Genomic DNA, 15,388 nt, shown 5'->3' on the forward strand with positions numbered 1-15,388 from the left:
TTGTGGCTACAGTTTGTACCATCTACAAGACACAGTGCAGCAACTTGGCAAGACTCCTTCGCCAGCACATTCAAAGCTCACAACTCCTACCATCCAGAAGAGCAGCAGGCACATGGGAACACCACCACCTGCAAGTTCTCTTCCAAGTCATACACCACCCTGACTTGGAATTACATCACCATGCCTTTACTGTCATGAGATCAGGGTCCTGGAACTCGCTCAACAGCACTGTGGATGTGATCACCTTCAAGGTGAATGAGGAATGGACAATAAATGCTGGTTTTGCCAGCAAGGCCTACATCCATGAATGAGTAAAAAAAAGTTACATGGAAAAGAAAATATGCAGACAACTTAACATTTTAAAAGCCAAACAATCTGACATGCCAAGGGTAAAACTGGTATTCAACATGATTTTCAAGTCCCATTGACTAGACAGCATGTCCAATTCCCAATTAACTCAACTTTAATCTAAAATTAATATAATTCTGAATAGATTAATGAACATCTCCAACTCCATTCAACTTGGTAAAAATACATTTCTTCATGCAACAAATTACACGTAAAGACTTTTTACCTTCTGCTCCAATGGAGACCAGCTTCACTCCTTTGCTTGCAATAAAATCCAACGCTTTGTTGACATTGTTTATTTTATGCACCCTCATTTTCCCACGCTCTGGTTTAGGTAGTCTCTCTCCTAGGAAGAAAAAAAGTTTGTATATTTATTTTTACTAACTATTTGCACGAAATTACACACACAGCCACAATTCTGAGATTAAGTTACAACTCCAGGTGAAACAATAGTACTTGCATTAACAAAAAACCTCAAGTTTCAGATCATTCATTTGATGGATTAAATAACGAAGGACTTAACATATAACTGGAAACAAAAGGTAGTTAGGAGAATGAAAGATGAAAGTCTTGCAAATGATCAATTTTTAAAATTAAGACTCAGAGGTGAAAACTTCATAAGTAAAGTTGATGGCACAGAGGACAGCGAAGACCCAGGCAGCAGGGAATAATCACAACAAGAAAATTCCAGGATATTTGGACAGATGAAAAACTTTTGAACATCTTCTCACCTGATCTAACTGGACTCATGCAATATTTGGAATTCTGGCCAAGTCTCAAGCAGATTCCAACATCTACCCTCTGGTTAGTTTATTCAAACACATTTCATAAGTCTATTAAACATGGTCAGGATTCAAATATATCTGTTCAGAAAATAATGTTGAGCAGAGGCTACTAGCCGAATTAGTTTATCCAGCAAGGAATTAAACAATACAGGAGGGTTCCAGCTTCAATCCTCAATCTATGCCAAGTTAACTGATCTCAATGGGGGGGGATGTTTCTACAAATGATTACTATCCAGTGACCCCAGCTAGAATTACGCATATGCAGACAACTGGCTAGGGCAGGCTTCAGCTTAGCTCGGATGCCCTGTACGAACTGAAATGTATGCCAACACAAATCACTGAACCTCAAACAGAACAAGAAATAGGAATAGACCATATGGCCCAACGAGCCTGCTCTACCATTCAAAACAATCATGGCTGATCTTAGGATTCAACTCCACTTTCCTGCCCGCTCACCCTTAATACCGAGACCAAAAGTCCGTCTATCCCAACCTTAAATGTATTCAACGATGGAGCATCCACAACCCTCTGGGGTAGAGAATTTCAAAGATTAACGGCCTGTTAACAAGAACAATGGCCACTTGTGCAAGGTACCGGAAAGCAAACTGTAGCAAAGTTAAAATTTGAGGTATGGGGCAGTGCAGCAAGACAAAAAGGTGCCTGCTAACCAATCCAGCAAAAATGAAACCATCATGGTTTCAATTGCATCTATGCAACATGGAAGAATTTTTTCTGAGGGTTGTTAGTCTGTGGAATTCTCTTCCCAGGAGAGCAGTGGAGGAAAGCTCATTGAATATTTTTAAGGCCGAGTTAGATAGATTCTTGATTGACAAGGGAGTCAAAGGTTATAGCAGGTAGACAGGAAAGTAGACTTGAGTCCAAAATTAGATCAACCATGATCTTATCAAATGGCAGAGCAGGTTCAAGGGGCCAAATGGTTTACTCCTGCTCCTAATTCGTATGTTTATATGTGGGGTGGTTAAGGATCAAAGGAAAAGCATTTCATTCGCCCCTAGCCCCAGCTAATTTTTTCCTCTACTCCTGAAGCCACTGAACATCATGGGCTGTGGTTAACATTAGCATAAGTAGCTTTCATTACCTCAAAATGGCGATTATGCGAGTGAACCTATTAACAGACCATCTAGTCACACTGCTATTCCCAGAACAGATCACTGGTATAATCAAGAATAGGAACCCTGACCAATATTTCCCTTGAGGATGCAAATGCCAACTGTAGCACATATATTGCCAATAGTCCAAGATCAGATAATTTGGCATAGACCAAGTATCCAGCCACTCAGTGGGTAAACTAACTGAACCATCGAAGGAGCAGGCAAGAAATGTCAGTTCAGTAAGTCCTTACAAAAAGCTTTTTAAAAAAAAAATTTAAGGCCAAAAATTCCAGAGGCTGGAAAATTTTGTATTGCATCAGAAACTCCAGGCTTGCTATTTCTTTTAACTGGATTAAGAGTCACATCCTGAATGTAATGAACAGCAATATTTAATTAACAGCAACATTAAATCCTCATTTACCAAAATATTGAAATTAAGCAGTGAAAATGAGAAATTATATCCATGATCCAAAAAACATAAACCAAGTTAATATTCTGAATCTCATCTTTTGCCCTGCAGAAACCACATTTTTGGCCTGCAAATATGAACTCAGCAAATGTATAGAAATCCTACTGTTGGTTATTTCTCCTGCTTCTGTATTAAAAAACTAGGTGTTTAAAATGTTGCATTGTTCATTTACCAAGTGATTTCACTGTAACCAGAGGCCAAGTGAGCACAAAGCAAGCAATTATGGAATGTGGGTTCAGAATGTTTGTGCTTCAGAGAATATTCAGACAAAAAAAACTGAGTAAATGGTTGTATAAATTAGCGTAATGGCATCATGTAATTATATTTGATTAGCTTTACCATCCTTTTCTGCTGATTGAGTTTTGTTTAAACAGGAAATGCTCACATCCTTTGAACTTGAAGGAGCTACGAGACCCAAAAGCATAAACACGGCATTGTAACGAGCCTAGGCATGACTTACCTTCAACTGTGCACATCAAGTCAATTTCCTCAGAATATCCTCAGTAGTTCTTAGGCCAATGTTGGGAGGGGTCAATAAAAAAATCAAATATGCAAGTAGAAAGTGGAAAAATTGTGACCGTCTAATTTATTTTTTTAAAAATCATAACAGAAGAGGCATTCTTTTATCTTTGGGTGAAAAAGGACATTTTGGATTGAAACAAGTTTTTAAAATACTTGCTTTTGCACAGCTTGCACCCCCTCACCTGAAATCACCTCCAACAGCAGCATAAGTTTGAGTCCATCTCTGAAATCTTCTTCAATTACTTCAATCTGTGTCCCTGCCTTCCGCAAATGAGAGTTGCACCATGCTGTAAATGTCTGCAAAAACAAAGCCATATTCAGGCCAAGAAATTACAATAGGGAACAAGGAAATGGCAGACATTAAATGAATATTTGTCTTCACAGCAGAAGACAAACAATTCTGGAAATAGTGCACAACCAAAGCTGGTGAAAATGAGGAACTTTAAGGTAATAGCACCATAGAAATTGATGGGTTTAAAAGCAGACATCCCCTAGATTTGATTGTGGTGATCTGGAAAGCCAACTGGTGAAGGATAGTATTGCAGTCAATCTTTACTCAGTCTTAGAATTTATTTACAACATTGCAAGCTTACAGCTCCCAACTCAACCACACCATACAGTTTCAATAAGTGCCTCTTTATGTGTGTTCAAGTTAAACCCCAATTAATGCCCACTTCCTGCATATAAACAATTATATAATTAAATACCGATGGCCAACACCCGAGGGTTTTAAGAGGGAGCGAGAGATAGTGGATACATTGGTTTTGATCTTTGAGAATTTCCTAGATTCTAGAATCTAAATTCACGGTCCCCGTGGATTGGAACATAGCAACCATGACCCCACTACTCAAGAAAGCATGCACGAGAGGGAGTACAAGATTAAAGAAGTCTATCTGCAATTATAGTGCTTTGGCAAGACCACACTTGGCGTACTGTATACAGATTTGGTCTCCTTACCAAAGGAAGGATATGCTTACCTTAATGGAGTGCAATGATGGTTGACTTGACATTCATGGGATAAGGGAACTGTCTTACAAAATTGAGTAGAATGGGTCTCTATTCCCTAGCGTTGAGGTGGTGGCGATCTCATTGCAAAAAAAAAAAAAAAATGGGCTTGACAGGACAGAGACTGGGAGGTGTAACCTCCGGTTGGTCAGCCCAGAACTAGGTCATGGTCTCAGAGTAAGGGGTCAGCTAGTTAAGGACTGAGATGAGAAATTTCTTCACGCAAATGGTTGTGAATCTTTGGAATTCTCTATCCCAGAAAGCTCTGTATGCTCAATGAGTATACTCAAGACAGATTTTTGGATACCAAGGGAATAGTGCAGGAAGGTGGAGTTGAGGCAGATGATCAGCCATGATCTTAAAGAATGGTAGAGCTGGTTTAGGGGCCAAATAGCCTACTCATGTTCCTGTTTATGTCAGAGGAAACAACTCAAATAACCACATCATTTAATGCCTGTTCATAAGTGGATTATTTTCCCATAAGCAACTTGAAAATGGTTTTATATAGCACCTTTCACTACCTCAGAATGCCTCAAAGCACTTTACAGCCAATTAAGCACTTTTGAAATGTAGTTACGGTTGTCAGAGGAAATGTGGCAGCTAATTCAGAGAGCATGCTCCCACAAAGAGCAATGTGTTAATCAGTATTATCTGCTTTAAATGATATTGGTTGACTGAAACATAAGCAGTACACTGGGGAGAACGCCTGATTTTTAAACAGTGCCATGAGATTTTTTACATTTTGAGCGCGCATATGGGCCTCCACTTAAACTAATTTGAAAGCTGTCATCGCCAGTCTGACAGTGGAGTGCTCCCTCAGCATTCGAGTGGAGCATCAGATGAGGATTTCATGCTCAAGTCTCTGGAGGAAACCTGAACCACAACCATCTGACTCAGTAGCGAGTGCACTATTCACTGGGCCACAGCCGACACTAAATAAAAAGGAGGCGTTGCAATGATACCGCAGGGCTTTAAGCTGCTCAACTTTTGAGCTTTGAACGTGGACCGAGACCTCATTTAATTATCTACCCTTAGTTGCCTTCAAAAGATAATAATGGACTTATTTCATACCAAGTTTCTTACAACTCAATGAAATGTCTGAGCAAGTCAGAGGGCAACAAATCAACCCAGCAGAGCAAGACTGGAGTCATATGTAGGCCAGAACAAATATAAATGGTAGGTTTCCTCCCTGAAAGGCACTAGTAAACGAGTTGTGCAACAATCCCATCAACTTTGATGGTCATTTTCCTGTTGAGTTCAATTTCACAACTTATCATGGTGCTACTGGAAACTTATGTCCCACAGAACTTCAATGTGATATTATTCACCATCTTCAAAAGAGGAGAAATAGCTCCCTGGTTTATAAGCTCAAAGAGCACGAGGCTCATCTTGGTTTCCCTAAAGCCTCTGCACCAAAGATGAAAGTAACATGTCAATATTAATGTAGAACATACAGGACAGAAAAACAAACAATTCGGCCCAACAAGTCCATGCTAGCACTTATACTGCATTAAAACTTCCTCATCCAACTATCAGCATAACCCTCGATTCCCTTCCCCCTGAAGTGCTTATTTAGCTTTCCCTTAAATGCATCTATTTTATCACAACTACTCCCCATGGTAGCAAGTTCCACATTATCACAGTGAAGTAGTTTCTTCTGAATTCCCCATTTGATTTCTTGGATACTATTTTATATTTATGGCCCCTAGTTCTTAGTTGTCCCACAAGTGGAAACACTATCTACTCTACCAAAATCTCAATTTTAAAAGATTATGTCACCCCACCTCAGACTTCTCTTTTCAAGAAAAAAAGACACATTCTGTTCCTTTCCAGATAGAAGCAGAACTGCAAGGTTATACCTATTCTTGTAAATCTTATTTCCTCCCTCTCCATATCCTTTCTATATATGGCAAACAGGTTCTAAACTGTAGTGTTCTAAACTCCTGGATTCATTAATTAAAATAACAAATTTTACACAATATAAGTATTTCCGTCTTGATAGCCTTTAACCATTGTTGCCACTTAATTATAATACACAAAAGCTCTATTGAAACAGATAATAAACCAAGGGTCTAAACATCTGTAGAACTTTCCACTTGGTTGATGACTTTTGGAAACAACTTTAATCCTACGATCTTTGTACAGTTCTGCTGAGGGTGATTACCTTTGGCTAGAATTGCAGACTAGAGTCTAGGAGAACTGTATGAATTACTGTACCTTCAGGTCAGTACCAATCACAGATCAAAAGCACAAAATCAGTTTTATGTACCACAGTTGTACAGTGAAACTGATCAGGATTACACACAACCAATAACTCTTACCAGTCTCCTAAAACAGTCAGGAATTGCAAAATGAGTAAACAAACAGAATGTAAAGCCATTGACTATAACTAGAAGTGTAACAAATTTTGAATAAATACCCCTTTGATCTGAAAGAGTAATCCATTGGTACAGTCAATGTATCACATCAAGAGAATTAAACAAAAGCTATCAACTCTCCCTAGTGTCTACCGAATTTCCAGGATACAGAACTAAGAACTTCTGACCACTGGCCAACTTAGATAACGTTCTGATCAACAAGTCCACAGCCCTGTTACTAGTATATGCCACTTACGCATGCTTTGCGACTGCAGCAATTCTGACCATCTGCCCAAATATTTAAAAAGGTAACCTAAACTCTGTTAAAGTAAAAAATGCTATATGAACGCAGATTAACACAATCAGGCAGCCTAATGCACTTCAAGAGATAAAGTACTCCAAGTAGAAAGTTTAGTAGAGGTGACTGAAAGCATGGCTGAAGAGGCAAGTTTTGAGATGGCTTTGGAAAGTGATGAGAGGTAGCAAGGTCAAGGAATTCAGAAACAGACTGATGTATAGTCAAGAGCGCGGAAGACACTGCCAACAAAAAAGGTAAAGTAGTGGGTGAGGGGATGCAATAAAAAAAGTCAAAGCTGGAAGTGCAGAGGCCACAGACAGGAACATAAGCCTAACAGAGGCAGCAAAGGCAGTGGAAGACATGTAAATAAAGGAGGATTGTGAATTCAATGCATGAGGTTGGGAAGCTGCAGAGGATGGGGTAATAGGGGCAGAGTTTGTGGCATAAAGCCAGCTTCAAAAAAAATACACCAATTACACCAACATTGAAAAGGAGATTTGGGAATAATTTTGTTAGCAATGAAGTTTCTATACAGGCATAATTATTTTTGCAGTCAAGTCCAGGATAAAACATCAAGCTGAAAAAAGCTTACAGAAATTAACCTGAAGAGTAGCAACTTCTGACACAATAGGAAAGACATCTTGTTAGGAAATTATTTGCTAGCAACTTCCTGAAGAATTCAGTTTTTAAAACCACATCGTTGAGTCGATAAATTGTGTTCCAACATCATTGTAAATTCGTCATTGGCGCTCGTGAAAACACCAACTGACACCAGGCTACATACCATTTTTTTTTAGGGTCCCTGATCTCAAAGCAATTCACTGGGTACAACTGCTAAGTCACAGACCAGGAACATCTCAATTTCAGTACCCAGTTAGCTGATCTCAACCAAAGCAGCATAAGGAATGCTATATTTAGCCTCAGTACCTTTGGATTAGAGGAAGGAGAGAAACGTGGTCAAATTTCCCACTCCTGATCAATATCCAGCAACCACTGCTGAAATTGCAAATGTGGACTCTTAAGAACATATTTAAACTCAACTACGATGACTTCATTGGTTCATTAATGTCGGCATTCACGGTCAAAGGTGAGAAAAAAATGCCCACTTGTGCAAGGTACCAAAGGAAGAGGCTATAGTTTTATGGAAACAAACAGCAAGCACCTTCACACATGAAGGGCAGAACAGAAAGTTAGCAGGAAGTGAAAACAGAAAAAAGGTAACTCAAGTAGCACTGGCAGGTGACACCAACTTACTTTGGGCTTTAAAAACTACTCAAAACTGTGAAGAGAGTTCTTTGCTACTGTACAATCTTCCAAACTAGAAACACTAGACATGAAGTTTGAAAAGCATAAAAATTGTGTTGTCGGATGTTGAGTTAAAAAAATTGCACACAACTCCCTTCCTTTTGCAAGCTTGTATGCAAATTCAAAATTTGTGAAATTGGTAGAGCCCTCATGTAGTGAAGAGGTGAGGAACTGAAAAAAAATGGTGTGGTTAACCATGTGAAATCTAATAGGTTGAGGAGGCAGTGCAGCGACATAAGTGGCGACTGGCAGGAGTTAACTGCTGACAACAAATTCCAAAACTTCAGGAGGAGATTGAAGTTGAAAGGGTTGGGGAAAACAACTGGACAGATTGTCTGCATTTTAAAGGCAAAGAAATCCATGAATTTATTTAGCTGGCATTAGATGTGAGGATCGGTGAGGGGGGGGAAAAAAGAGGGTCAGGAGATTTTAGAAGAAAATTGTGCAACTCTTCTTGCTTTCCAGGGTGCAGGGTGACTTGGCAAGGCAGAGGGAACAGCAATATATCTTGAAGATCGTCAAGACAGATCTGGACAACCAGGTCACTCATGCACCGTGGAAGCCTGCAGCCTTTGGATTTGAGAATGCAAAGATGGGCATTATTCATAAAACAGTGGTGAAAACATGGAGGAACCTGCCAGCAAGAAAAAGAGTGCGCAGATGGAGAGGATACATTGATGAGGGCACTGAATGTATGAAAGAGCAATGTTGAGTGGGTCAGTGGAGGTAGCAACCTCATTAGTGGATCAAGGACCAAAGAAAAACAAAAGAGAATTGATAACTGCATGAGAGAGGAGAGTTGAGAGACAAAATTGATTTTTTTTTTTGGAGACTGGTGGTGAACTAGGCTGCAAGCATGGGCATGTGGATAACAAAGGAAACAGGAGGAAATTGGAAATGGCCCATTTGGTATGTAGATCCCAGATGTGGTGAAGCCTCATGATGGAGGGGGTAAGGATAGCGACTTTTCACCCAGAATCCCATTTACTGAGTTACCTGCTTTTGGGTGGTATGGAGAGATTTGAAGGAGTGTGTAGAGTTATAAGTGCAGTAGGTGACAATTTACAGATTAACAATTAACTGAACTAATGACTTCACAGTCATCTGCAAAGGTGCACCAAGAGAAAAGACACTCCACCTAAACAGATAGTTTTCTGCCGTTCCGTCATCTTTCACAGATGGAAGGATGCCATCACAAACTAATGAAAAAATAAACTGCAATTACAACACATGCTTAAAATGAATTTTGTTCATAACTGAATTTGACCCACAGAACACCATCAGAATTTAAGTGGCTCCAAACAACCCTCATCCCACTTTGATTCTAAGATTGAGACGTTCAAGATGATTAAAAGGAATTGATAGGGTACATATAAAGAAACTATTTATTCTGCTGGGGAAAAAAAAAAGTGCACATCTTAAAATTAGAGCTAAACTAAAGGAACAAAAATCAGGCAGTACTGTTTCACACAAAGTAAAGCAAAAATTTGGAACGGTCTCTCCACACCAACACCCCTTACCCCCCAAAGACTGGGGATGCTAGAATAACTGGAGTTCTCAAGAGAGTGAGAAATAAGGGTATCACAGGATATGGAGTAAAGGCAGGAAAATAAGTGCATTTTCCAATCAACCATGATCTTATCAAATGGTGGAACTAATAAAGGGCAAACTTGTATTATAAGCATGTTACTGAGACATGATTTTCAAAATCAGAGAATGTTACATCATGAGTAACCCCTCGATGTAATGGAACTTTGAGCATTTGCACAGATATCTAAATGTCAACTCATCACTTGCCCACTTGTACAATTGTGTACAACAGTGAACTTTTCATCCATACCAGCACAGCATGCAGCTTCGAAATCAAGGTTTGTGTTTAAAAAATGGCCAAGTGAGAAGCAGTATGGTTTGTGTGGAACTAAGCTATAGAAACCAGAAAGGTCCAAGCTTTGTGTTCAGCCAGAGTAGCAGTAGAGTGCTATTACTGACTTCGTGTCTCTTGCCTTGAGTGTAACATTTCTATCCAGTCATCCACATGTGGGGCTGTTGGTTGTGAACAGGATTGGATTTAGCTGCAATTCCTGCCAAAACTAGGAAGGAGGGGAGACAGTGAAACTCATTCCCCAGGTGCTCTCATGAAGGACCTGTAGCATATGTACAGGACAGTTTACAAATAAATACGATTTATCTTGAGCCACTTAATTTCCTTCAGTTTCACTGTACAACAGGATGCATGAGTAATGGTTTCCAAACTAGCAAACAGCAAGCTTTTCTTACCCAGTGAAAGACAAGTTTGCATATTAAGCAAGGCACCAAATACAGCAATTATAATTAACATTTAATTAAACATTGCATTAAGTCCATACTTAAAGACTTCATGAAAATTTCATATTAAAATAATCCTGCTACACAATCACTACCATTCTAGCAATGCTGCAGGTTGGATCAATTTCTCACTTATGCTGGCTTTCAGCAGCAGTCATGTACTGTATTAAGAGATTAGTAACTTTGCTTCTAAACTGAGATTTGAGAACACAACTTTGCACATAAAACAGTCCAACAGGCACGGTTACAAAGAAAGATTTTCTATTACAACTTTATTGGCCATAAGCCAATATCCATTATTAATTGGAAGGCCCACTAGGATTTGGCTATCCCAACTACTGTGTCTAGTCAAAAACCAGCAGCATGCTCCTCATTAAAAGCAAAACAAATAGCAACTGTATTTATTACTTTAAAATCAGCAGTACTGTCAAACAACCCAAGTGCTCTGTTAGAATTCAGTAGTTTTCTGCTTTTGTTCTTATAGGCTGGGGTAAACGGTTAAGTTTAAATTTGTTAAATTAAGTGGATTAATGAGGAAGTGAGGGTCCAACTGAGACCAAGACCCTCAGTGGAGTTCAAGCTCAAAATAGCACAAGTTTAAATTTAGACAAGTATCTAGAGACATCTGTGGGTCTCATAGGGGTGTTCCACATATAGTGGAGCTGTGTATGCGACTTTCAAACCTTTTCCAGTTTCTTTCAAGACTCAACCAAGCTTAATTTTAGTATGTAGTTCTGCATGACAAACATTTGTTTCAAAATGAAAAAGATGCAGTTAATAGAAACTATATTCTATTAGACAAGTACCCCCTTTGTCTTGCAATATCTGAAGAAAGTAAATTGCAGATAAGTTCCAAGTGCAACTATGCAAGAATAAAAGCACAAAATGAAAAAAGGCCTATAAGAGTGAGTAACCTAAACACAAGTCACACTTGGCTTCTTTTACGGATTAGGTAAAGTTACCAAAACAGAAAAAGGACATGTTTAAGAATTCAGTGCCATTCCCCCATAATACTACACACTATTGTTTCCCTGCAGTACCAGATGCATCTGTATATTGTTTGTCTATGCAATATTGACTCGCACCTTCATGTAAATTCCTGTACTCTTCATTCAGATAAAATATAATCACATTCCAAAAAATGTGAACTAGATCATAGCAGCTAATACAAAAATATTTGGACACTAATCAAATGAATGAAACTTTCACCTATAGGTGGTCTATAAAAGATCAGATTTTAAGATAAAACACCTTCAAAAGCAATGCCACCTGGGTCACCTCAGCCATTTTAGGTAAAATGAGCTCTTCCCAGTTCTAAGATTTGGAGAGCCTACCATCACTGACCAGATCCTTGAGAAAAATAGCTTAGTACCTCAGACATTATATTCATAAAAGATAATGTCAGGCAACTGTTCCAATGTTCACTTCACCAGGGTGCCTAAAAATTAAAATGTTCAAGATTTACCTATCTAACCGTGCTCAATTTTCAAAGCAAAGGTCAATTTATTTGAAAGTTAGACCTCATCAGGATATGAAACGGTTATCAAGGTATTTAAATTAACCCATTATTGCAAAAGACAACCATAGATCATTTGAAGGAATGAGATACAAAGAAGGAAAGACCCCCTCAGTTGAAATTTAATAGTCAATTAAAATGGTCATAAAAAATTGTTTGGGGGGGGAGAAACCAGAGAAATTTAGGCAGGGAGTTGTTACAGCATGAAATGAAATGTTTTGCCACAGGACCAGTTGAGCCAGACATCTTGAATCTCATTAGAATATTAGATAGGCATTTGAGTAGAGAAAGATAGAGCCAGGCAGTGGGATTAGTTTGGATTACTCCAGCCAAGAGCCAGCAGACACAATGGGCCAATTGGCCGCCTTCTCTGCTGGAAGCTTCAATTTCTCAGAACTGTGGGATATTAGATTGTAATTGTGCATTCTTTATTAAATATTATGCATAAAGTATTTATATAGCACATACTAATCCGGATCATCCATATTAGCAAACAAATACTATGGGGAAAGTAAATGGTCATATTGAAAAGTACACAAAAATAGCCTTCTTTCAATCAAAGGTTTCTTGTATACAACCATGAGACCTCATTTGAAATGCTGGATATTACTGTTTGTAATCACCTGTGTATGTCATTTATTCATTTAAATGGAAAGTTTAGTGATTTTAAATATACAGGTCAAAATAAAAAGGAAATTCAGAAGGAATAGTAAAAGTGATCAGTTACCAGTAAGGGGAAGGAAGAAAGGAAGCATGTTGCTTCCTATTTCCAATTACTGGATCAATAGCTTTCTGGGCCCAGTATTTTGTCAGATCAATAAGCTACAATAACTTGCAACATCGCTATTGCAAAAAACTGGTTCATTAGCATACTTCAGTTTAGCAATCAGTTTTTCTAGACCACCTAGAGCTCAAAAAATTTTAGACATTCAAATATGCTTGGCATTCACTCAATTAACACGACTGTGACAAGTTAACGTTGCAGCATGATGCTGTTCACACCCAGGATTGTCTCCATCACGCCAGCAGTGTTTCTTCAGACATTAATAGGTGGCATTTTGTCCTCTCTCTGAACTGAAAATTCCTACCAAACAGAAATTGCCACCTACATTAAGGTGATTCTAACACTTTTTCAAAGCTATATTGTGACAATGCAATATGGCTGGGGGAGGAGAAAAATCTTTAGTGGGACAACACAAACTGCAAAGCAAGAAATTTTTTGGGAGGGGAATGGGCATGTAGTAGCTGATGGTCATCACTTCCCCATCACAGCTACAATAGTTCTCCTTCCTCCCAGGCAATTTTCAGGTCAACCAGTCAAGAAGAAGAAGAACAAAGAACAGTACAACACAGGAACAGGCCATTCAGCCCTCCAAGCTTGCGCCGATCTTGATGCCTGCCTAAACTAACCCCTTCTGCACTTCCGGGGCCCATATCCCTCTATTCCCTTCCTATTCATGTATTTGTCAAGATGGCTCTTAAATGTCACTATCGTATCTGCTTCCACCACCTCCCCTGGCAGCAAGTTCCAGGCACTCACCACCCTCTGTGTAAAGAACTTGCCTCGCACATCCCCTTGCTCCTTAAACCTATGTCCCCTAGTAACTGACTCCTCCACCCTGGGAAAAAGCTTCTGACTATCCACTCTGTCCATGCCACTCATAACTTTGTAAACCTCTATCATGTCGCCCCTCCACCTCCGTCGTTCCAGTGAAAACAATCCGAGTTTTTCCAACCTCTCCTCATAGCTAATGCCCTCCAGACCAGGCAACATCCTGGTAAACCTCCTCTGTACCCTCTCAAAAGCCTCCACGCCCTTCTGGTGGTGTGGCGACCAGAATTGCACGCAATATTCTAAGTGAAGCCTAACTAAGGTTCTGTACAGCTGCAACATGACTTGCCAATTTTTACACTATGCCCCGACCGATGAAGGCAAGCATGCCGTATGCCTTCTTGACTACCTTATCCACCTGCGTTGCCACTTTGTGACCTGTGGACCTGTACGCCCAGATCTCTGCCTGTCAATACTCCTAAGGGTTCTACCATTTAGTGTACACCTCCCACCTGCATTAGTCCTTCCAAAATGCATTACTTCATTTGTCCGGATTAAACGCCATCTGCCATTTCTCCGCCCAAGTCTCCAACCGATCTATATCCTGCTCTATCCTCTGACAATCCTCATCATTATCTGCAACTCAACCAACCTTTGTGTCGTCTGCAAACTTACTAATCAGACCAGCTACATTTTCCTCCAAATCATTTAAATATACTACAAACAGCAAAGGTCCCAGCACTAAACCCTGAGGAACACCACTAGTCACATCCCTCCATTCAGAAAAACACCCATCCACTGATACCCTCTGTCTTCTATGACAGAGCCAGTTCTGTATCCATCTTGCCATGCTCACAAGCTCACCACCCAGTGCACCCCTCACCACCTCAAAGTAACCCCTCAGATGATTTTCAGGTCCTGGGGCACAGATTCCGCCTTCACCAACACTAATTCCTATGATAATCCACCCTCTTGGTTTTCCCCACCCCTTCCCCCGGGAGCTTCCCCAGTCTACTGCTCCCTCATTAACTCCTAACCTCTTTCTCTTAAAAGACCAACCTTCCCAACAACCACTATCACCCACCCGCCACCGCCCCTCTCACCCCCCTCTTAATACTGCTCGACCTGAAGACTACACTTGGTGTCAACTTCCCATGTGAAACGCTTGAATGTACCTGTCAGGCTTTTGCAGCAAGTCATACTTTTGATATCTCAACTGGCAGGAACTCTTACTTCTACCCTGTGCTTGGGTGTGTTTGGGGTGGGTGGAAAAGAGGAGAGAGAGAGAAAAAGTCAGCACTGTCTGGTGAAGGTGGGAGGGGCTTGGTTCAGAATCTGCAGTAATGCTAAAGGACTAAAATTTACAGTGGCAGTGGGTAAAGAGTATAAATTGCTAAATGTCTCTCTTCCCTGCCTCCACCAAAAGTATTGCCTTCCCTACCCAGTTCTTTCCTCATTTACATAAGCAGGTTGACAGTATGCACCAAATATGCGCACTTCCTCACAACTGACCGGGGGCATAGATTTAAGGAGCAGCAGGTTTAGAGGGGATTTGAGGAAAATATTTTTCACCCAGAGGGTGCTTGGAATCTGGAACACACTGCCTGAAGGGGTGGTCGAGACAGGAACCCTTACAACATTGTAGCATTTAAACGAGCAATTGAAACGCCACAGCTACGGGCCAAGTGCTGGAAAATGGGATTAAAATAGATGCTTGATGGCCAGCACAGACACGATGGGCCAAAGGGCCTGTTTCTGTGCTGTATAACTGACTATTTATACAACATAAATAAA

The 15,388-nt window shown here is 40.0% G+C and overlaps 1 protein-coding gene across 3 annotated transcripts in view; it reads right to left on the reverse strand.

The window, feature by feature from the left end:
* LOC137352994 (alpha-actinin-1-like) overlaps positions 1-15,388 on the reverse strand; it is a 155,676-nt gene that overhangs the window by 93,452 nt on the left and 46,836 nt on the right. For all 3 annotated transcript variants that reach the window (XM_068018864.1, XM_068018863.1, XM_068018865.1), the window contains exons 2-3: positions 3,419-3,533; positions 575-694 (exon numbers count right to left, since the gene is read on the reverse strand). In XM_068018864.1, coding sequence (XP_067874965.1) covers positions 575-694; positions 3,419-3,533 — 235 coding nt within the window. The remainder of the gene's footprint in view (positions 1-574; positions 695-3,418; positions 3,534-15,388) is intronic.

Source organism: Heterodontus francisci, chromosome 40 (assembly GCF_036365525.1).
Source record: "Heterodontus francisci isolate sHetFra1 chromosome 40, sHetFra1.hap1, whole genome shotgun sequence".
Taxonomy (NCBI): domain Eukaryota; kingdom Metazoa; phylum Chordata; class Chondrichthyes; order Heterodontiformes; family Heterodontidae; genus Heterodontus; species Heterodontus francisci.